General features: G+C 42.8%; 1 protein-coding gene across 1 annotated transcript; it reads right to left on the reverse strand.

Annotated features, from left to right (window-relative positions):
• Window positions 1–810: 810 nt before the first annotated feature.
• On the reverse strand, window positions 811–13,870 carry LOC122146324 (cell wall protein IFF6-like). Its single transcript, XM_042764543.1, has 8 exons — window positions 13,735–13,870; window positions 13,438–13,440; window positions 13,019–13,167; window positions 12,817–12,946; window positions 12,778–12,779; window positions 12,334–12,706; window positions 10,831–10,889; window positions 811–1,143 (listed from the first exon to the last, which is right to left on the reverse strand). The coding sequence occupies exons 1-8, from the start codon at window positions 13,868–13,870 to the stop codon at window positions 949–951; spliced, it is 1,047 nt and encodes a 348-aa protein (XP_042620477.1). The 3' UTR covers window positions 811–948.
• Window positions 13,871–23,860: the final 9,990 nt, after the last annotated feature.

Raw genomic sequence — 23,860 nt, forward strand, 5'->3', positions numbered from 1 at the left:
AGAGCATCCATGTGGCGCATCTAAATTTGTGTTCTGAAGATGAATGAAGCTTTTACGGGTTTTGGAACAGAGTGGATCGCATGTAATCACTCCGCTCTGGGTTCACAATTTCCCGCTCCACTCATACCAGAAACACCAATCCGCCTTTGCTCTGTGGCTAAAATATTTCAGTATGTTTGAAGTGTTGTTCATAACGTAGCCTATATTAAAATAAAAACTAAAATAGTTTCAAAGTGACTGTGGTAGGAAAAAGTTTGCACACATGCAAAACTAATAATTGTCAGCATTAAAAGGTATAATTACTGCTTTCTGCTGTGCAAACTTAGTTTGACAAAAAACAGTACATTTGTCAGTTATTTTATTTACAGATCGATGCATTTCTTACAGACTTTGCTCATTTAAAAATCAGATACAGATGAAGTAGCACTGTAAGATTACATTTGTTTAAATGCATTATTGCAAGAGCATTGCTGTACCCGTTTAAAATCATGCTTTAACCTGAAAATATTCAGTAAGAGGAACAGACAAACTCCTTGAGAACTAGCCTATAACTTCCCACTCTGCTATTGCCTTCATTATAACCTTCTGATTTGAGAGAGATCCATCTGTATCAAGCTATAGCTGAATGATTAATGTGAATTTGATAAATACGTATTTATTACAGGCCGTTGGCATGAATTATACTTGTGATGGAGCGGTGGTGGAGTACTCTTGGAGAAAGTGAAAACCACACTGAAAACCACACAAACCGCCGCCTTTTTAAAAAAAAAAAAAAAAAAAAAAAAAAAAAAAAACCACACACCAAAACTCTTCAATAAAGCAATTCTTTTTATTTGAGGTGGGGGGGCAGAAAATATTTCTAAACCGTTTGATCAAACAGGGAAAACATGCCATAAATAAAAGCACTGAATTGAAGATCTCCTGTAAGTGTTAAGTCCCATGACCATTTCAGTGACCACATCTCTGACAGTTTCCCCAACCACAGCGCTGGCCATTTCCTTTACCACATCCCTGGCCGATGCCCTGGCCACTTCCCTGGCCCTGGCCGATACCCTGACCGCTTCCCTGGCCGATACCCTGACCGCTTCCCTGGCCGATGCCCTGTCCGCTTCCCTGGCCCTGGCCGATACCCTGTCCGCTTCCCTGGCCGATGCCCTGACCATGTTCAGATCAGATCAGATCAAGTGTTTTAAAACCTACTACTCATTCCTAAACTGTGTTCATTATTTTCAAAGACCTTTCTGCATTTCTTTAAGCTGCGTAACAGAATCAACAGATCTTCTCACCTGTGGTTCGTCTTTGAATAGCATGAGTTTATGCTCAAGTATCCAAACAGACACAACAAAACAGCGATCAATGAGAAATACACTCGAGCTGTCATCCTCCCCGACCTGCGATCTTACAACGATCTCTGCTAGAAAATGCGCTGAATTGGTGCGTCAGAAGCAGTGGACAGCAAAGCACACAAAACTCAAACAAATACGTGTTGCTGTAATATCAAACGCTGTAAAATGGGGTTTTAAAGATCCAAGGAGATCAGGTCAATTCCAACCCTGATCAAACTCACCTGCCTGTAGTTTTCTAGTAATCTAGAATGCCTTAATTAGCTTGTTCATGTGTGTTTTTGATTGGGGTTGGATGAGCTGAATCTGCAGTGGTCAGGTGGTGCAGCGATCATGTTGTGATACCAATAGGTGTGTTCGACTTCATGCAGCGCTACGCAGACTGAAGCAGTGTCATGGTGGTGGGGAGATTTTAAGGTTATTGCATTTGGTCCCATTTGAGTCCCCATGATATAATGTGGAATATTTTGTGTAAAAATGGGCTAATACTTTGCTAAAAGTCCAGGTCTCAGAGAAAGGAACTTAAAGAGTTACTCCACCCCAAAATGAAAATTGTCATTAATCACTGACCCCCATGTTGTTCCAAACCCGTAAAAGCTTCATTCGTCTTCAGAACACAATTTTAAGATATTTTGGATGAAAACTGGGATGTTTGTGACTGTCCCATAGACTAAGTAACACTGTCAAGGTCCAGAAATGGATGAAAAGCATCATCAGAATAGTCCATCTGCCATCAGTGATTCAAACGTAACGTTATGAAGTGACAACAATACTTTTTGTACACAAAGAAAACAATAATGACTTTATTCAACAATTCTTCTCCTGTGTCTCTCCGCGTCACCGTAGTGCCATTTTGTAGAATTTGAGCTGAATGCAGGCAGCCTTCTTAAGAATGACAGATATATTCCCACAATCCACGATCCTTCTTTCATTCATTTCTGCGCATAGTAATATTTTAACCAAGTTTATGTCGTTACTTGACAGGATTTGAGTGTGCAGATGGGGAGAAATGGCAGCTGCTGGGGGGGAAGGAGGGCACCCTGGTGTAAGCGTCAGATAACGCTGATCCTAGAGATCTTCTAGGAAGAGCCAAGTCGGGAGTAAGGGCGTGGTTTGAGGTCGAGCTGGAAGTCTGCCCGTCAAACATCGCCCGAGGTGCAGAAGACAAGCACTGCGATTCCAGCGCCTGGATCCTGTTGTTCTTGTCGGAGAGGGTTCCTTGAATTGACAGCAGCGCTGAGAGAACCCTGTCGTCTCCCTGTTGTGCTGGAACTTGAGAAGAATGAGCTGTTTTCACCTTCTTTGGGTTTTGGATACACTTAATCAGTGGAGATATTATTTCTTTTCTCCCCGAGGCTTTACAGCCGGTAGATCGGGGCAGAGAAGATACTGCGTTGGTAGATGGGGGCTGCAGGTCTTGACTGACTTCTTGTAAAAGAGTCAAGAGCTGATCATGATCCAGATTCGGAGGCACTTGTATATTGTGAGAGTACAGTTTGGACAAGATCCTTTCTTTGGGCCATTCGTTGATGGAGAAAGGATTCCTCGCTGCTATCCTAGAACTGCGTCTCACTAGCTGGGTTGGATCGACGTCTTCGGTGTAATGATCCAGAATCTCGTCTGGAGACTCTTCGGATAGGATTTGTCCTAGGATGTCCGAAGTATCCATGACCAGGAAGCAGCAGGTAAGATTTGAAAGAAATAATGTAAACGTAATTTGCATGCGGTTTTATAGCTGTATCGCAATGCTTGCGAGCATTTTGAGCATACTTACCGAGCAGTAATGCCACGTATATATGTCCCATGTCTAATAGGAGAATGGTAGTGATTGGAGCAATTTGACAGCTGATTTGGCCTGACTGAACTAATGCTGCGCTCAATTTAATTACAGATGGTAGACAACCAAAATGAGTAATGCCGCCGCGCGTACCGCCGCCGCAGGGCCGCGGCGTTAACTGCAAATCAGTCGCGTGTTAAAATCATTCGCGAAACTACCGCCAGGTGGCGCAAAGGGACGGATTGCGAACTGAATGTAATTGTAGAATGAAAGGAAGACGTAAAACAACAATAACATTATAATATACATTATAACATCCTTAAAAGCCACTAAAAATAGGATAGTCTTAGGCTACAATCTACTCATCAAAAAATAAAAAATAAACCTTTACACAAAGGCTCTTATGCATGCTATTGTTTTTAAACAGTCATTATATATATATATATATATACGGATTAAAATGTTTTCATTTCTGTTCATTCTTGGTTTAAAAATAATAATAATAATAATAATCTTCAGGTTCCATTTGCAGAGCGAAAGGAGAACGGTCCAGCATTTACAAATAATTCTTATTAACTCTGTTATTATTCTTGATTTTTCAAACTGCTAACACTTTGCATTTTTGAATTATGCCTTTACTGTGTGACCAATAATTGTGAATTGTGACTTTGATCGCGCTGGTGCCTCACGCGCACATATTCATTGGAAACAGCAGTCCTTCACCGAGCCATGCAGCGGGGGCAGCGGGCCACTTTGGCATAATTTTGCTAATTATGATTTTTATTTTTTTTTCGTCGATACTGAAACACGTGTGAAATCCAAAGCCTATTTTACCTAATGAATAAGAGTTTAACTTCAAATGGGCAACATGTTTGGATTTGTCCCGAATGAGAGAGATAAGCCCAACATAATGTAGCCTATCGCTTTAAATTATTTTTAATTATTATTATTTTTGTTGTTGTTTATAAGCCTATATTATTATATAGCCTGCTGCAATTATATTTATCCATTAGAATTATATATTTGTAATTCTTGTTCTGTTCTGATAATTTTTTTAAATTCAAAGGATTTGTTGTAAAGTGAAGGGAACTAAAAATATTTTGTTGGTACATTAGTCTATAGCATTATAAGGTCTGCCGTTATTATTTCTGAATGTAATAAAATGCAACTCTCACAAATGTAATTTATTTTTTAGCGTGTTTTCGTGTATGTTTTTATCCAGCTTTATTTGTCCATTGCATCTAAAAATGACTTTGTGCATCACATTCACTTCGTGAACAAACAAACAAATATTACTTCAGATCTGCCTCCTGCGTTGCTCAGCTGTGGACGATTTCAAAATTTTGATATAAAGGTTGCTGTCACATTTTATACAGGAATTGTTCATTTAAAAAAAAAATCAAATCAAATCAAATTATATTGTTAGTTTTATGCTAACATGCACTCAAGTCTTCGGATACTATATAAGATACAAGTTCATTTAGGCTAGCATGCACTGTGACATTTTACCGTTTCAACATAAACTCCTTGAGATTTTAAAGTCAGTTTAATAGTATTGAAATTCAAGTTGAATCTCGAAAAAAAAATTTTTTAATTAAATTATTTCTATGAATTAATAAGTTAGCATGACTTTTGCATCATAGCATTTTTACGAGCTGTATTCGTTTTCTGAAACCAAGCACCCACTTTTTTCTTTTTTAAATCTATGAATCGCTCGCATATCTCCTACAACCTACAAATAAGGGCTATTAATCGAGGTTATTTCTTTAATTATTTAATTTATAATGTTTATTCTTGAAGAAAATAAGTATTTATTCTTTAATTAAATAAGGAATCAAAATATTTGTAATGTACAATAATATAGGCCTATATCTGCCTGCAGTTAAAAAGTTGAGAGTGTAGGCTTCTGGTGTTTGGATTTGTACTTCAATATAATGAGCTCCAAGTTTAAGGATAGCCTACACTAGTTGTATTTTTTTTTCTTTTTTTTTTTACTCTATATTTAACAGCATTAACTGTTAAATACGTCTTCTTTCAGGCAGACTGAATGTTTTCCTGCCTTGCTAAATGTTGGGTCAGTTTGCGCGAGTCCCGCGCGCTGCTGTGAAGCGGGAGCAGCAGACGGAGGACTCCGCTTGGTCTTAAAGCCTTCCGCAAACGCCTACGTTCACAAATAAACAATGATTTTGGCAAAAATAATGATTAATTATCAATTGATAATTTGTTATTATTTTGGTCTAGTGAAAAATATAATATGGGCTGTGGGAAAATAATGAATAAAGGCAAGGCAAGTTTATTTATATAGCACATTTCGTACACAATGAACATGACAACACACCGTTCCTCACAGCCAACAAACAGACCGAGTTTAGTTCAGCTGGAGGGGGCTGGGGTAGTTCTATATAACTTGTGGGGGTCGAGATAAAGGTGTGAATCTCTTGCTCTTTCATATGGACAGTCTTATCAGGGTTTCAAACTTGCAGAACAGGTTTTAGGACAACTTTAAAGAAAGGTTTGATCACTTCAAATGTTGACTACTGTATAGCGCAATAAAGTTTATTAGTTATTATAACTTAATTTCAGAGGAAGTTGCCTTAACTTAAAAAAAAAAAAAAAAAAAAAACTGTTGCATTAGGGCGGGGCGATATGCCTATGGCCTAAAAAAAAATCCCGATTTTTTTCACACACAAAAATCCGATTTACAATTTAAATCGATTTTTTTTTTTTTGCCTCCCTACTTAAAATCAATATTCAAATGACAAAGAAATTGTTCAAAACAAGTTTTAATATAAAATTATATTATTTTTTTTAATACTAGCCCATCATGCCATCCACTCGGCGTTAAGAGCTGTTCAGATTAAAACTGGTAACTCCGCAGTGAGTCAGTGTCATGGACGGAGGACAGACCAAGTGTAGACCTAAATCAGTTTTCTAGTCTATATTTTCATCTCGTTATGCCGCTGGTATTTATTTTTATTTCTTATATCAATTATTTGTAAATATAGCAGACACTGTCTAACCGTGTCTACACTGGACGGCCTTGTTCATATAGGGCGAAACATCTCTCTCACTCAGCAGCAGAGTGTGTGAGAGTGGAGCGGCAACAATTTCCCTCCGCGCTCCGAGCATTTAATAATCACTAAGCTCCGCGGTTCATTGATACCAGAAACACTGCTCCGCCTTCACTCCGTGGCTAAAGTTGAAATGTTATGTTCATAATAGCTTATAAAAATAAAAAAAATAAAAAATAAATAAATTAAATTACAGGAGAGTTTCAAAGGGGATTAGGCTATTGTGTGCAAACTTTTTTTCCTACCAAACGCCAAACTAATAAAATTGTCAGCATTAAAAGGTATAATTGCTGCTTTCTGCTGTGCAAATTTTGTTTGTGATGAAAATAACAGTTTACATCAGTTATTTTATCTACAGTGTACTGTATTTGTTACAGATTTTCTGCTCATTCAAAATCAGATACAGATGAAGTAGCCTACTGTAAGATTACATTTGTTTGAATGCATTATTTGCGACAGCGATTACGTGTGAATGTGCTGTATCTGTTTAAATCATGCTTTAACCCGAAAATAATCAGTAAAAGGAAGACAAATTCCTTGAGAACTAGCCTGTAACATCCCGCTCGACTATTGCCGTCATTATAGTCTTCTGATCGAGAGATTATGTGTATCAAGCTATAGCTAAATATGTTTATCATGTGAATTCTTGCTAAATATGCAGTTATATTACGGGCTGTTGGCATGAATTGTACTCGTGATGGAGCGGTGCTGGAGCGAGTGAATACCACGACGCTCCGACTTTTAAAAAATCCGCTCCTCTTCAGTCAGAATAACACCGCACTGCTCATACTCTGCTCGGCAGCGTGTCTCAAACGCGCGGGGGAGGCTTGAGCCCAATCATTCTCAAAACATAAAATATTTATTTTATTTCAACTTTCGTTTTTGTGTTTCAGAGGAAAAATCAGTGTTAAGGCATCTCTCCATTACAGACCGTTCTGAAAGAGGAATTTATGCAAACGCGTATAAAATTCTTTAAAAACTTTAACAGAGATGTCTAGATGGTATTTAATAGGTCTGCCTCCCACGTAAGATTTTTCTAGTTACTAGTCGTTCATTTGTCATTATTCAACTAATCGCAAGTTTATATTAAATTTACAACTATAATCCAGCCTTAATATATTCCACGCTCAAGAACATGCATTAAGTTCGTCACAAAGCACAGGCAGAAGTAGCCTAATAATTATGAAAAAGGAGACATTTTAATTATTTATTAATAAACAAATGTTTTTCTTGTCGGCTGCAAGATGACATTCACAGTGCTGACTCTCTCCACATGGACGCGCCTTTAAACAGAAATACAACCTTCACAGATTACATAATGCTTTCGTTTTGAATTGATTCGTTTAAAATACATTTTAAGCTTTCTGTAGATATATTTCTCATGTATGTGAGACGCCACAATTTTCAGTTATTTCATTATTAGGAAAAAAATTACGTGATCGAGAGGGCGCCTCCCTGTCATGCATGCGCATTAATAATTTTTGCACAAACACTTGAATATAAATAATAATTCACATTTTGCATATGCATTACAAAGTAAATATTTTTTTTACATGCAATTATCCAAAATAAAACCAAACAAGATTTGTAATGAAGATAAAATATGTAGACAAATAAGAATAAATGCTGCGTGCACTCAGCATCATGCAGAGCAAATCTTGCACTGATATTTTACGGAATATTATACAAACCTGCATTTAAATGCGGCTGCAATTTATTTATTTATTTATTTTATTTATTTATCTTTTACTTTACTTAAATTATATGAAAGCAAGCAAAGAAGACTCCGTTTAAAATCACTGAAGTTGTCAATTAATGAAGCTCTTTTTATTTTATTTTTTTTTACATCGTGTGCACTTTGTTGATAAGTGAGGACGTTTTATTAATCCATCCATTCTTTAGAGTTGCAATGATTTAGTTAAATCGTGCAGGTTTAATTTATTCGTTTCTTGTTTTAATTAGGCCTAAATAATGGGAGCGAAATTATACAGTGCCTTACGTTTTACTAAAATAAAGAAACTAATTTATAAAACACACAAGCCTAGCTCACAATAGGCTACCACTCTTAATGCTCCGATGCAAAGTAAACCACATTTTCTTTTTAATAATATAACACATAATTCATATTATATTAATAATACTGCACACTATTTAAATGTGTCTAATCTAAAATATGGTGTAGAGAAAATATAAGCACAGGCTCATAGGCTTGACATTTATCCTGCTTGAATTCATTCTAAGAAACGCACACATCTTCATAAGGACTAAACTTTCATCTGTGAATATTAAATATTTTTTCTTTCATTTTCCCCGACTGCAATCAAATATAACACTTCGGTGAGGCAAAGCTGACGTCTATTTGCAAAAATGTGCTTTGATGCGCTTGTTTGAAAACCTGTGATTAAAGCGCCACTCAGCGGTCAAAAGCTGCAAATGCACTTTGCAGACGCCGCGGCGGCGGTACGAGCGGCGGGCTAATACTTTGCTAAAAGTCCAGGTCCATTTATGCTTTGATTTGAAATGAAAGAGCATCCATGTGGCGCATCTAAATTTGTGTTCTGAAGATGAATGAAGCTTTTACGGGTTTGGAACAGAGTGGATCGCATGTAATCACTCCGCTCTGGGTTCACAATTTCCCGCTCCACTCATACCAGAAAACACCAATCCGCCTTTGCTCTGTGGCTAAAATATTTCAGTATGTTTGAAGTGTTGTTCATAACGTAGCCTATATTAAAATAAAAACTAAAATAGTTTCAAAGTGACTGTGGTAGGAAAAAGTTTGCACACATGCAAAAACTAATAATTGTCAGCATTAAAAGGTATAATTACTGCTTTCTGCTGTGCAAACTTAGTTTGACAAAAACAGTACATTTGTCAGTTATTTTATTTACAGATCGATGCATTTCTTACAGACTTCTGCTCATTTAAAATCAGATACAGATGAAGTAGCACTGTAAGATTACATTTGTTTAAATGCATTATTAGAGAGCATTGCTGTACCCGTTTAAAATCATGCTTTAACCTGAAAATATTCAGTAAGAGGAACAGACAAACTCCTTGAGAACTAGCCTATAACTTCCCACTCTGCTATTGCCTTCATTATAACCTTCTGATTTGAGAGAGATCCATCTGTATCAAGCTATAGCTGAATGATTAATGTGAATTTGATAAATACGTATTTATTACAGGCCGTTGGCATGAATTATACTTGTGATGGAGCGGTGGTGGAGTACTCTTGGAGAAAGTGAAAACCACAACGCGCCGCCTTTTTAAAAAAAAAAAAAAAAAAAAAAAAAAAAAAAAAACCACACACCAAAACTCTTCAATAAAGCAATTCTTTTTATTTGAGGTGGGGGGGGCAGAAAAATATTTCTAAAACCGTTTTGATCAAACAGGGAAAACATGCCATAAATAAAAGCACTGAATTGAAGATCTCCTGTAAGTGTTAAGTCCCATGACCATTTCAGTGACAACATCTCTGACAGTTTTTCCCAACCACAGCGCTGGCCATTTCCTTTACCACATCCCTGGCCGATACCCTGGCCACTTCCCTGGCCCTGGCCGATACCCTGACCGCTTCCCTGGCCGATAGACCGACTTCCCTGGCCGATGCCCTGTCCGCTTCCCTGGCCCTGGCCGATTCCCCTGTCCGCTTCCCTGGCCCATTGCCCTGACCGATACCCCTGATGCCCGGGCCATTTCCCTGGCCGATCCCTGCCCGCTTCCCTGGCCCGATGCCTGTCGCTTCCCTGACCATGACCGTCGCTGGCCATCCCCTGGCCGATGCCCTGTCCGCTTCCCTGGCCGATGCCCTGTCCGCGACCGCTTCCCTGGCCGATGCCCTGTCCGCGACCGCTTCCCTGGCCGATGCCCTGTCCGCTTCCCTGGCCGATTCCCTGTCCGCTTCCCTGGCCATGACCGGTCCGCTTTCCCTGGCCATGGCCGATGCCCTGTCCGCCGATGCCCTGGCCCTGGCCGATGCCCTGACCGCTTCCACGCTTGCCCTGTCCGATTCCCTGGCCCGCCGATGCCCGGTCCCTGTCCGCTTCCCTGGCCGATGCCCTGACCGATGCCCTCCCGTCCCTGGCCGATGCCCTGCCCTGGCCGATGCCCTGTCCGCTTCCCTGGCCCATGCCCTGACCGCTTCCCTGACCGATGCCCTGTCCGCTTCCACGCCGATGCCCTGTCCGCTTCCCTGGCCCTGGCCGATACCCTGATCCCTTCCCTGTCCCTGACCATGACCGCTGGCCGATTCCTGGCCATGCCCTGTCAGCTTCCCTGACCGATACCCTGTCCGATTCCCTGGTCCGCTGCCCTGGCCCTGGCCGATGCCCTGTCCGCTTCCCTGGCCCTTGCTGATGCCCCGACCGATGCCCTGTCCGCTTCCCTGGCCGATGCCCTGACCATGACCACTTCCCTGGCCCATGCCCTGACCGCTACCCTGCTAACCTGCCGATGCCCCTGTCCGCTTCCCTGGCCGATGCCCTGTCCCCTGACCACTTCCCTGCCCTTGCTGGCCCCCTGACCGCTTCCCTGGGGCCGATGCCCTGGCCGCTTCCCTGTCCCTGATGCCCTGACCACTTCCCTGTCCCTGGCCGATGCCCTGACCGATGCCCTGGCCGATGCCCTGACCGCTTCCCTGGCCCTGGCCGATACCCTGTCCGCTTCCCTGGCCGATGCCCTGACCATGACCGCTACCCTGGCCGATTCCCTGTCCGCTTCCCTGGCCATGACCGCTACCCTGGCCGATGCCCTGTCCGCTGCCCTGGCCCTGACCGCTTCCCTGTCCGCTTCCCTGGCCCTGGCCGATGCCCCGACCGATGCCCTGTCCGCTTCCCTGGCCGATGCCCTGTCCGCTTCCCTGGCCCTGGCCGATGCCCTGGCCATGACCACTTCCCTGGCCCATGCCCTGACCGCTACCCTGGCCGATGCCCTGGCCGCTTCCCTGGCCGATGCCCTGGCCCTGACCGCTTCCCTGGCCATGACCGCTGCCCTGTCCCCTTCCCTGGCCGATGCCCTGTCCGCTTCCCTGGCCCACGCCCTGACCGCTTCCCTGGCCCACGCCCTGACCGCTTCCCTGGCCCACGCCCTGACCGCTTCCCTGGCCCACGCCCTGACCGCTACCCTGGCCATGACCTCTGCCCTGTCCATGACCTCTGCCCTGTCCATGACCGCTGCCCTGTCCGCTTCCCTGGCCATGACCGCTACCCTGGCCATGACCGCTGCCCTGTCCGCTTCCCTGGCCATGACCGCTTCCCTGGCCGATGCCCTGGCCCTGACCACTTCCCTGGCCGATGCCCTGACCGCTTCCCTGGCCCATGCCCTGACCGCTTCCCTGACCGCTTCCCTGTCCCTGGCCGATGCCCTGGCCGATGCCCTGGCCGATGCCCTGGCCCTGACCACTTCCCTGGCCGATGCCCTGACCGCTTCCCTGGCCGATGCCCTGACCGCTTCCCTGGCCCTGGCCGATGCCCTAACCGCTTCCCTGACCGCTTCCCTGTCCCTGGCCGATGCCCTGACCGCTTCCCTGACCGCTTCCCTGTCCCTGGCCGATGCCTGACCGCTTCCCTGTCCCTGGCCGATGCCCTGACCGCTTCCCTGTCCGATGCCCTGACCGCTTCCCTTTCCGATGCCCTGACCGCTTCCTTGGCCATGACCACTTCCCTGGCCGACGCCCTGACCGCTTCCCTGTCCGATACCCTGACCGCTTCCCTGGCCATGACCTCTGCCCTGTCCGCTACCCTGGCCATGACCGCTGCCCTGTCCGCTTCCCTGGCCATGACCGCTACCCTGGCCATGACCGCTGCCCTGTCCGCTTCCTGGCCTGACCCGCTTCCCTGGCCGATGCCCTGGCCCTGACCACTTCCCTGGCCGATGCCCTGACCGCTTCCCTGGCCGATGTCCTGACCGCTTCCCTGGCCCTGGCCGATGCCCTAACCGCTTCCCTGACCGCTTCCCTGACCGCTTCCCTGACCGCTTCCCTGTCCCTGGCCGATGCCCTGACCGCTTCCCTGTCCCTGGCCGATGCCCTGACCACTTCCCTGTCCGATGCCCTGACCGCTTCCCTTTCCGATGCCCTGACCGCTTCCTTGGCCATGACCACTTCCCTGGCCGATGCCCTGACCGCTTCCCTGTCCGATACCCTGACCGCTTCCCTGGCCCTGGCCGATACCCTGTCCGCTTCCCTGGCCCTGGCCGATACCCTGTCCGCTTCCCTGGCCGATGCCCTGACCATGACCGCTTCCCTGGCCGATGCCCTGTCCGCTTCCCTGGCCAATACCCTGTCCGCTTCCCTGGCCCTGGCCAATACCCTGACCGCTTCCCTGTCCCTGGCCGATGCCCTGACCGATGCCCTGGCCCTGTCCGCTTCCCTGGCCGATTCCCTGACCGCTTCCCTGTCCCTGACCGATGCCCTGGCCGATGCCCTGTCCGCTTCCCTGGCCGATGCCCTGGCCATGACCACTTCCCTGGCCGATGCCCTGACCGCTTCCCTGTCCGATGCCCTGACCGCTTCCCTGTCCGATGCCCCGACCGCTTCCCTGGCCCTGGCCGATGCCCCGACCGCTTCCCTGGCCGATGCCCCGACCACTTCCCTGGCCCTGGCCGATGCCCTGGCCATGACCACTTCCCTGGCCGATGCCCTGTCCGCTTCCCTGGCCCATGCCCTGGCCAAAGCCCTGGCCGCTTCCCTGTCCGCTTCCCTGGCCCATGCCCTGGCCAAAGCCCTGGCCCATGCCCTGACGGCTTCCCTGGCCCTGGCCCATGCCCTGACCGCTTCCCTGGCAACTTGCCTGACCTCTTCCCTGACCGCTTCCCTGGCAACTTGCCTGACCTCTTCCCTGACCACGTGGTTCACTGCATGCAAAGCCACCTGTGGTTGGGCAACATTTCTGTGTGGCAGGACACTGGCCATCACGGAAACAGCTTTCAGCACAAAGTGGAATCATCTCTGGTAGGGGACATTGACCCGGCTTCACTGCGTGGACACAGATAGTCAGCTTTAGTCGGTGCATATAGACAGTATGCCACTTTCAGAGCATGAATAACAAGTTCTACCTACAGAGTGAATTTATATTCCAAGTATTATTCCTCTACGTTTTGTAAAGCCATCCTGTGCTTTAAAACTATCCTAAGGGATAAATTCAGACCTACTTTGGACGAGAACAAAAGGCAGAGTTTCTGCTTAAAAACTTACATTTAATTCAATGAGTTAGGCCCTGTCCCAAATGAAACACTTCATGTGCACTTGCTGTCTGTAGGGTGTAGGGTGTCCCATTTGTCATTTTAGTGTTCAGAAGGGTGCTCGCGAGCGCCCCCTTTGCAGCCGTTATGCACCCTCGATCCACACTTCTGCCGAGCCCACACTGGGGCGAGCTCCACAGTGGACTTCTACCCGACAGTCAAAGTGGCATTTACATCACGAAAGTGCGGACTCAGAGGAAGACAGCGAGGGTTTAGGGTGCCATTTGGCACAGGGCCTTACTTGTTTGTTTTTTTTTGGGACCCATTATTAACTGAAACTCACTGAAAACAGGCAGCACACAAACAGGCCCACAGTCAAATCGACAGCATTTGTGTCCTCCAGGGCAGTCTTCATCAGAAGAACATCCTCGACGGGACGGCACAACCGTCAGCCTCTCTGGACAAAAACCATCCACTAGAGGGTTTAAGAGGATCATTAGGGGAGGCCAGGGAGTGTGGTTTCAGCATTTCTAAATCAGGGGTTTCACAATGGGTCTCAAACCTTCATACAAATTTTATATATATATATATATATATGTATATATATATATATATATATATATATATATATATATATATATATATATATATATATATATATATATATATATATATATATATATGTCTGTTCAGATCAGATCAAGTGTTTTAAACACTTCCTACTACTCATTCCTAAACTGTGTTCATTATTTTCAAAGACCTTTCTGCATTTCTTTAAGCTGCGTAACAGAATCAACAGATCTTCTCACCTGTGGTTCGTCTTTAAATAGCGTGAGTTATGCTCAAGTATCCAAACAGACACAACAAAACAGCGATCAACGAGAAATACACTCGAGCCGTCATCCTCCCGACCTGCGATCTCACAACGATCTCTGCTAGAAAATGTGCTGAATTGGTGCGTCAGAAGCAGTGGACAGCAAAGCACACAAAACTCAAACAAATACGTGTTGCTGTAATATCAAACGCTGTAAAATGGGGTTTTAAAGATCCAAGGAGATCAGGTCAATTCCAACCCTGATCAAACTCACCTGCCTGTAGGTTTTCTAGTAATCTAGAATGCCTTAATTAGCTTGTTCAGGTGTGTTTGATTGGGGTTGGATGAGCTGAATCTGCAGTGGTCAGGCGGTGCAGCGATCATGTTGTGATACCAATAGGTGTGTTCGACTTCATGCAGCGATACGCAGACTGAAGCAGTGTGTGCCGCTTCTTCTTCTTCTCCTTGTAATTAACCAGAACAAAATATACAACTGTAATGTACAAGAGTGTGCATAGCAATTATTCAGTAATCAACAACTGTATATTTATGGAAAATATTACAAGTATCATTTGATTTTTTTACTGACAATGTTCTCCAAACTGGTACAGTAGTCCTTAAGTCTCCTGATGAAAATGGATGAAATTTGGCTTGGACCCTGACCTTCTTATGTATGTGAAATTTTCCCAAATTAATAAAAAGATGTACAAGAAAAGTAAAGTTATTATTATTACATTCATTGCAATAATAAATACATATCAAAATTATTTATTTTGAAAGTAATATTTGTTTTCCTTCTAATTACATTTTCCATATACACCCCCCAAAAATAAAAATCCTTGTGTAGACACAATTACAAAATAGATGGATAATGTAGACTCCTTTTCCATTGAGCAAACAAATCACAGGAACAATCAATGTCCAGATTAAATCTCTCGAACACACTTTTAGCTGCATATACCATGAAACGTTTTCAATATAGCCTCTCTTAATTTTTATTTTAAACAGTATATTTCACAAACACGCCAAGGTTTATTCCAATTCTAAATACACTGGTCCACAATAAGCTTTTGACCTGTATTGCCTGTTATAACATTCCTTTATTTATAAGTACAGCTTTGTTTAAGAATATCAAAGACTCCTAGTGTGTGTACTCCAAATGTCCCCACAAGAATAATAGGCCTAATACCAGTAAATTTTGAACTTGTGGGGACATTTTTAGGTTCCCATGAGGAAACAAGCTATATGTAAATTTAACTATAAATCATACAGAATGAAGTGTTGAAAATCTATAAATAAAGTTTTCTGGGAGGGGTAGGATCAGAGTAAATGGCAACGGCCATTGTTTCATCTGCGTTCGAGGGGAGGGGCTTACTGACAGGTTAATACCACCCCAGACCGCAAGCTGCAACTCTCGCCGATCGGTCTGCGCTGCTCCGCATGAAGTTGAACACACTGCCGTTCCCAGCATGAGATCCGCAAGATCCGGACCTTGGCATTTATAGGCTTATAATAATAAAAAAGGTTGTGAAATAGCAGCCTCATAACACTAACTGAACACTGATGCCCCAAAGATAATGGACTTTCTCATCGGAGCTGGTCAGCGATCTAACAGTTCTCAATGTCAAATGGCCAATCAAATCCATGAAGGTGGGCACTGCCCGTTTACACCCCGAGGTTTAAAAAGTACTCGAAAATTATACTTAAAAAGAAGATACAGTACAGAAAGTTTTACAACTTTAAATTGTACTTATTAAAAAAGGATGACATGTATAGAGGAGAAATTAACTGCAGCCCATGAGGAAGATTCTTCTGTCACTCCTGACCAGCTGAAGAACCTCCATGAAAAGACAAAAAAAAAAAAAAAAAAATGCAAAGAGTTTGCAAAAGGTGTGCAAAAAATGGTGGTGGCAAGATTTTAAGGTTATTGCATTTGGTCCCATTTGAGTCCCCATGATATAATGTGGAATATTTTGTGTAAAAATGGGCTAATACTTTGCTAAAATTCCAGGTCTCAGAGAAAGGAACTTAAAGAGTTACTCCACCCCAAAATGAAAATTGTCATTAATCACTGACCCCCATGTTGTTCCACACCCGTAAAAGCTTCATTCGTCTCTTCAGAACACAATTTAAGGTATTTTGGATGAAAACTGGGATGCTTGTGACTGTCCCATAGACTAAGTAACACTGTCAAGGTCCAGAAATGGATGAAAAGCATCATCAGAATAGTCCATCTGCCATCAGTGATTCAACCGTAACGTTATGAAGTGACAACAATACTTTTTGTACACAAAGAAAACAATAATGACTTTATTCAACAATTCTTCTCCTGTGTCTCTCCGCGTCACCGTAGTGCCATTTTGTAGAATTTGAGCTGAATGCAGGCAGCCTTCTTAAGAATGACAGACATATTCCCACAATCCACGATCCTTCTTTCATTCATTTCTGCGCATAGCAATATTTTAACCAAGTTAATGTCGTTACCTGACAGGATTTGAGCGCACAGATGGGGAGAAATGGCAGCTGCTGGGAAGCACAGAGGAAACCCTGGTGTAAGCGTCAGATAACGCTGATCCTAGAGATCTTCTAGGAAGAGCCAAGTCGGGAGTAAGGGCGTGGTTTGAGGTCGAGCTGGAAGTCTGCCCGTCAAACATCGCCCGAGGTGCAGAAGACAAGCACTGCGATTCCAGCGCCTGGATCCTGTTGTTCTTGTCGGAGAGGGTTCCTTGAATTGACAGCGGCGCTGAGAGAACCCTGTCGTCTCCCTGTTGTGCTGGAGCTTGAGAAGAATGAGCTGTTTTCACCTTCTTTGGGTTTGGATACACTTAATCAGTGGAGATATTATTTCTTTTCTCCCCGAGGCTTTACAGCCGGTAGATCGGGGCAGAGAAGATACTGCGTTGGTAGATGGGGGCTGCAGGTCTTGACTGACTTCTTGTAAAAGAGTCAAGAGCTGATCATGATCCAGATTCGGAGGCACTTGTACATTGTGAGAGTACAGTTTGGACAAGATCCTTTCTTTGGGCCATTCGTTGATGGAAAAAGGATTCCTCGCTGCTATCCTAGAGCTGCGTCTCACTAGCTGGGTTGGAATGACATCTTCGGTGTAATGATCCAGGATCTCATCCGGAGACTCTTCGGATAGGATTTGTACTAGGATGTCCGAAGTATCCATGACCAGGAAGCAGCAGGTAAGATGTGAAAGAAATAATGTAAACGTAATTTTCATGCTGTTTATAGCTCTATCGCAATGCTTGCGAGCATTTTGAGCATACTTACCGAGCAGTAATGCCACGTATATATGTCCCATGTCTAATAGGAGAATGGTAGTGATTGGAGCAATTTGACAGCTGATTTGGCCTGACTGAACTAATGCTGCGCTCAGTTTAATTATACAGAGGAAAAACATGCTCACTACTTGGTATTCTGATGGATCGGATCTGCCTTTATTTGCATATGTCCATTTTTGGAAGGAAGGTCACATGACATGAGCAGTGTGAGGGGACACCCAATACAAACATTAACAAGTTCTCAATGTCAAATGGTCAATCAAATCCATGACTTGCCCGTTTACAGGGGTGTAAAAAGTATTCGAAAAGTATACTTAAACAGATACAGTACAGAAAGTTGTACAGCTTTAAATTGTATTTACTAAAAAAGGATGACATGTATAGAGGATAATCTAACTGCAGCCCATGAGGCAGATTCCTTTGTCACTCCTGACCAGCTGAAGAACCTCCATGAAAAGACCGAAAAATGCAAATAGTTTGCAGAAGGTGTGGAAAAAATGGTAGTGGTGGGTAGATTTTAAGGTTATTGCATTTGGTCCCATTTGAGTCCCCATGATATAATGTGATATACAGGTGCATCTCAATAAATTAGAATGAGCAGAAGTCTGTAAGAAATGCATCAATCTGTAAATAAAATAACTGACAAATGTACTGTTTTTGTCAAACTAAGTTTGCACAGAAGAAAGCAGTAATTATACCTTTTAATGCTGACAAATATTAGTTTTGCATGTGTGCAAACTTTTTCCTACCAGAGTCACTTTGAAACTAAATGCATTATTGCAAAAGCATTGCTGTACCTGTTTAAAATCATGCTTTAACCTGAAAATATTCAGTAAGAGGAACAGACAATCTCCTTGAGAACTATCCTATAACTTCCCACTCTGCTATTGCCTTCCTTATAACTTTCTGATTTGAGAGATCCATCTGTATCAAGCTATAGCTGAATGTTTAATGTGAATTTTTGATAAATATGTAGTTATATTACAGGCCGTTGGCAGGAATTGTACTTGTGATGGAGCGGTGGTGGAGTACTCTTGGAGAGAGTGAAAACCATGATGCGCCACCTTTAATAAAAAAAAAAAAAAAAAAACCAAACTCTTCAATAAAGCAATTCTTTTTTTTTTTTTTTTTGAGGCGGTGGGGGGGGAACAGAAAATATTTCTAAACTGTTTGATCAAACAGGGAAAACATGCCATAAATAAAAGCACTGAATTGAAGATCTCCCGTAAGTGTTAAGTCCCATGACCATTTCAGTGACCACATCTCTGACAGTTTCCCCAACCACAGTGCTGGCCATTTCCTTGACCACATCCCTGACCATGACTGCTTCCCTGGCTGCTACCCTGACCGCTTCCCTGACCGCTTCCCTGGCCGATGCCCTGACCGCTTCCCTGGCCATGACCGCTACCCTGTCCACTTCCCTGGCCGATGCCCTGACCATGACCGCTTCCCTGGCTGCTACCTTGACCGATGCCCTGACTGCTTCCCTGGCCAATGCTCTGACCGCTTCCCTGGCCGATGCCCTGGCCGATGCCCTGACCATGACCGCTTCCCTGGCCAATGCCCTGGCCATCATTCATTCATTTCATTCATTCATTGGGTCTGAATTAATGAATCATGGCTTGTTGAATCTAAAACAATGCACATTCCTTGGCTAAAACCCAAAGCTTTTAGCCCCTGAACTCATGCAGGTAAATCAAACTCTCTGCAAGCTGAATGACCGGCCTGGTGCCAGCATGGCTGGGTTTAAATTCCTGACCAGGTCATAAAACTTTATTACCCAACTGGGAGAAACAGAAAAAGCCCAGCTCGCTAGGAAATCTTGTAAGGAACAAGGAAAGTAAATGTATTCTAAATGTATTGACTGTATTTCCTTTCTGTGCTTCGATGTCTTCCATATCAAATTGGAGTATCTGCAATTTTATCGTGTGTTAATCAAACTTTAAATGTGTGTAATTCTGCATATGAATGTAACTTTATGTTTCTTCTACCTTTACCTGTCATTCTTGGTATCTGTTTAACCATCTTGCTTTGACCGAACCACTCATACATAGGAAATTACAGTAAAATGTATTAATCTGGAATTACCATCTTGCTGGAATATACAGGTCCTTCTCAAAAAATTAACATATTGTGAAAAAGTTCATTATTTTCCATAATGTAATGATAAAAATTAAACTTTCATATATTTTAGATTCATTGCACACCAACTGAAATATTTCAGGTCTTTTATTGTTTTAATACTGATGATTTTGGCATACAGCTCATGAAAACCCAAAATTCCTATCTCAAAAAATTAGCATATTTCATCCGACCAATAAAAGAAAAGTGTTTTTAATACAAAAAAAGTCAACCTTCAAATAATTATGTTCAGTTATGCACTCAATACTTGGTCGGGAATCCTTTTGCAGAAATGACTGCTTCAGTGCGGCGTGGCATGGAGGCAATCAGCCTGTGGCACTGCTGAGGTGTTATGGAGGCCCAGGATGCTTCGATAGCGGCCTTAAGCTCATCCAGAGTGTTGGGTCTAGCGGTCTCTCAACTTTCTCTTCACAATATCCCACAGATTCTCTATGGGGGTTCAGGTCAGGAGAGTTGGCAGGCCAATTGAGCACAGTAATACCACGGTCAGTAAACCATTTACCAGTGGTTTTGGCACTGTGAGCAGGTGCCAGGTCGTGCTGAAAAACGAAATCTTCATCTCCATAAAGCTTTTCAGCAGATGGAAGCATGAAGTGCTCCAAAATCTCCTGATAGCTAGCTGCATTGACCCTGCCCTTGATAAAACACAGTGGACCAACACCAGCAGCTGACATGGCACCCCAGACCATCACTGACTGTGGGTACTTGACACTAGACTTCAGGCATTTTGGCATTTCCTTCTCCCCAGTCTTCCTCCAGACTCTGGCACCTTGATTTCCGAATGACATGCAAAATTTGCTTTCATCCGAAAAAAGTACTTTGGACCACTGAGCAACAGTCCAGTGCTGCTTCTCTGTAGCCCAGGTCAGGCGCTTCTGCCGCTGTTTCTGGTTCAAAAGCACACGCCTGTGCACGGTGGCTCTGGATGTTTCTACTCCAGACTCAGTCCACTGCTTCCGCAGGTCCCCCAAGGTCTGGAATCGGTCCTTCTCCACAATCTTCCTCAGGGTCCGGTCACCTCTTCTCGTTGTGCAGCGTTTTTTTGCCACACTTTTTCCTTCCCACAGACTTCCCACTGAGGTGCCTTGATACAGCACTCTGGGAACAGCCTATTCGTTCAGAAATTTCTTTCTGTGTCTTACCTTCTCGCTTGAGGGTGTCAATGATGGCCTTCTGGACAGCAGTCAGGTCGGCAGTCTTACCCATGATTGCGGTTTTGAGTAATGAACCAGGCTGGGAGTTTTTAAAAGCCTCAGGAATCTTTTGCAGGTGTTTAGAGTTAATTAGTTGATTCAGATGATTAGGTTAATAGCTCGTTTAGAGAACCTTTTCATGATATGCTAATTTTTTGAGATAGGAATTTTCATGAGCTGTATGCCAAAATCATCAGTATTAAAACAATAAAAGACCTGAAATATTTCAGTTGGTGTGCAATGAATCTAAAATATATGAAAGTTTAATTTTTATCATTACATTATGGAAAATAATGAACTTTTTCACAATATGCTATTTTTTTGAGAAGGACCTGTAACTGCTGAATTCTGACATCACCATAACTCACTCGAGTGGGTGTCTCCCTAGAGACAAAGGAACTTTTTCCCACTTCAGATCGTGGGCGTTCTTTGGTTGTTCGCGCGAACAGAGGCGTGAACCCAGTAGCTCCATAAGAGACTGACACCGAAAGTTCTCGTTGCACTTTGCTTCGTCCGCACTTCGTCTGAGAGAACGTCTGTTGCGATGGCTCCTTAGGGAGCTTTCATCTCCGTTTTTCTTTTCTTTACTAAGTTTTATTCTCATATTCGCCTCTCCCTACACGAGGGAGACGAACTCTGAATCTTTCTTTGGTAACTCCTGAACCTTTGAAACTTCACGCGAGTCTTCTCACCCCTGAAGACACGAGAGAACACGCCCAGCTCCAAAACAACGACACACGCACGCTCGTCTTTAGCAGGCACAAAGATACCCACATGCAAGTATTATTTCCTATAGAGATTTAAACGCTGCTTAAGGTTGTCTATTCCCTTTTTCAAGGTGATCTGATTCCTTGTTGTCTTTCAAAAGGTTTCTATATGTGATTTTGCCATACTGGGTGATCATTCTATGATCTAGCCCATTTCTCTCTCTCTCTCTCGCTCTCTCATTTGTTATCCGTTTTGTATTGTATTTGTTTTTACTGTTTGTATTGTTAAACGCATATTTACTCTGTGTGAATCGTAGTTTGATGTATTATTAGTTCAGTTATTAAAAGCCAATATATATTCATGATTGCTTCTGTCTAAAATGCTCACATCACGAAGTCAATGAAATGTTAGATCTTAGCTACAAAGCTTGTCTGTTATAAGGACAGGAGAATGGTTTCATGGCCAGAAACTATTTTTCCTGGAATTATAAGAAGTGATAACTTTATTGAAAGTTGATAAGTTAATCTTACGGCCGTTTGCTGGACAAACCACTGTTTGATTTGCATTAATTCCCAGTAAAAGATATCGCGTTAATTGATATGAAGAATGGAATATTGACATATTGAGTAAATTACAGTGCCTTAATTTATCATATTCCTGATTAATTATTAAAATTCCCTATATATAGTTTGAGCTAACGTTAATGTACTACCCAGTGCGGTTACAGTGTTTTGGTGGAGAAACGCGGGCATTTCAAACTTCGTTTTATGAGCAATTCAGATTCAATCTGTATATATGGTTATTAATAATTTCTATGCTATGAAATTATGAAATTGTGAGAAGTCGCAAGACGCGAACTCACTCCTAACTGACTGAGGCAAAAAGCTGATCAGTCAGCACATTAACAGTTTCTAGAAATACCTAACAGTATAGTCACTGTTATTTTGCTCAAAGTACACTGCAGTATAACGTTAAATGTCCTGTTAAGAGAAGACCAAGATCTCTCTGCAGTGAGAACATTTTAATATTAGTAACCCGCCTATTAAAGATGCAGAAATCTCTTTTTTAGGACGAGACGTAAATCTGATCAGAGTAGGGGTGTAACGATTCATCGACAGGCACGTGCACACATAGACAAAGGGGGCTTGAGCACCTGCCCTTTTTATTCCTGGAGAGAAAGTGCCCTTTTTTCTGGGGTGCTTTTTTTTTTTTTTTTTTGAAAAAATAATATATATTGCTGTTTGCGCACAGCTTCCCTGTCAAACAAATATATTTATTGAAGAATAGTATATCTAAATATCAGGACAGGAGTTCTGAAGCGCTCATTGACCCCCAAACCCCCCCCCTCCCTTCCCCCCTTGCGCGCAGCGGCGCACATCAGATACACAGACACACACCTGCAGGCAGCAGCAGCCCCTCCCAGCAGTGTTTTTCTTGGCTTGTGCTGAGGTGAGTGGAGCTGGTGATGAACAAAAGATTAAAATACCAGTGCCTCGAATAATGCTCGAATTTACTGCTGATTAGCAAAAGGCAAATATAACTTAGTTAACCTGTGTTTTGCTAGCATGCATGCCTCATGAGCTACTAGACTAGAGCTGTGTAAGGGATAATCGCTATACATTATCCTCCTGCTTATTACATGGCTACCTACCAAATAAATAAATAATTTGACAAAATATTAAAAGGGAGTTTATTGATTTAATCCCGATTGTATTGTTTCCGCTAAAGAAAATAGTACGCTCCGTCTCTACGGTTAGAATCCTGTGAGTCCATAGCAACGCTCTGTTTTTCATGGCAACGGTCTGTTATACTCCGCACAGCGGTCTGTTATCAAGAAATAACAGACCGCATTCTACATTGGAGATCAACCAAGCCATGTAATAAAATAAGTTAATAAAATAAGAACGTCCCCAGTTAGTTAATGACTTACATCAAGAGTCTTTCCCCCTGAAATTTAGAAATATAAATTGGTGAATTTAGAAGAAATCTACAGATGCAAACAGATGGAGGATAGGCTACACTCTAAAAAATGTAGTAAATCTGAGTAACTGCATCTGTACATTAATAAATAAAACTGAGTAGAAATAAGTTAACATTAAACATTAAAAATAACAATATTTATAAATTAACTTTATTTATGAACTTTTTTTTTATTTCCTCTAAACCTTTATAAAATAGTATTCCATACAACCACAAATACATACATGACATTGGCTTTTATTTAATTTTATTTAATTTTTACTCTATTTTGGTAAGTTCAATTCAAACAATCAAGTAAGATTTTCAGAGATTTTATTAAGTTAATTAAGTTAAATATTTACTAAGCCACAGAATATTTTT

The sequence above is a fragment of the Cyprinus carpio genome, chromosome A10, assembly GCF_018340385.1.
Source record: "Cyprinus carpio isolate SPL01 chromosome A10, ASM1834038v1, whole genome shotgun sequence".
Taxonomy (NCBI): Eukaryota; Metazoa; Chordata; class Actinopteri; order Cypriniformes; family Cyprinidae; genus Cyprinus; species Cyprinus carpio.

Excerpts from the sequence above, each read along its gene's own strand:
- LOC122146324 (XM_042764543.1), bottom strand. The coding sequence starts at position 13,870 with ATGATCCTCTTAAACCCTCTAGTGGATGGTTTTTGTCCAGAGAGGCTG. Across the intron at positions 10,890-12,333 it reads GGGCCAGGGAAGCGGTCAGG|GTAGCGGTCATGGTCAGGGC; the intron begins GTATCGGACAGG and ends GAATCGGCCAGG. Across the intron at positions 1,144-10,830 it reads AGGGTATCGGCCAGGGCCAG|GGAAGCGGACAGGGTATCGG; the intron begins GGAAGCGGTCAG and ends GGCATCGGCCAG.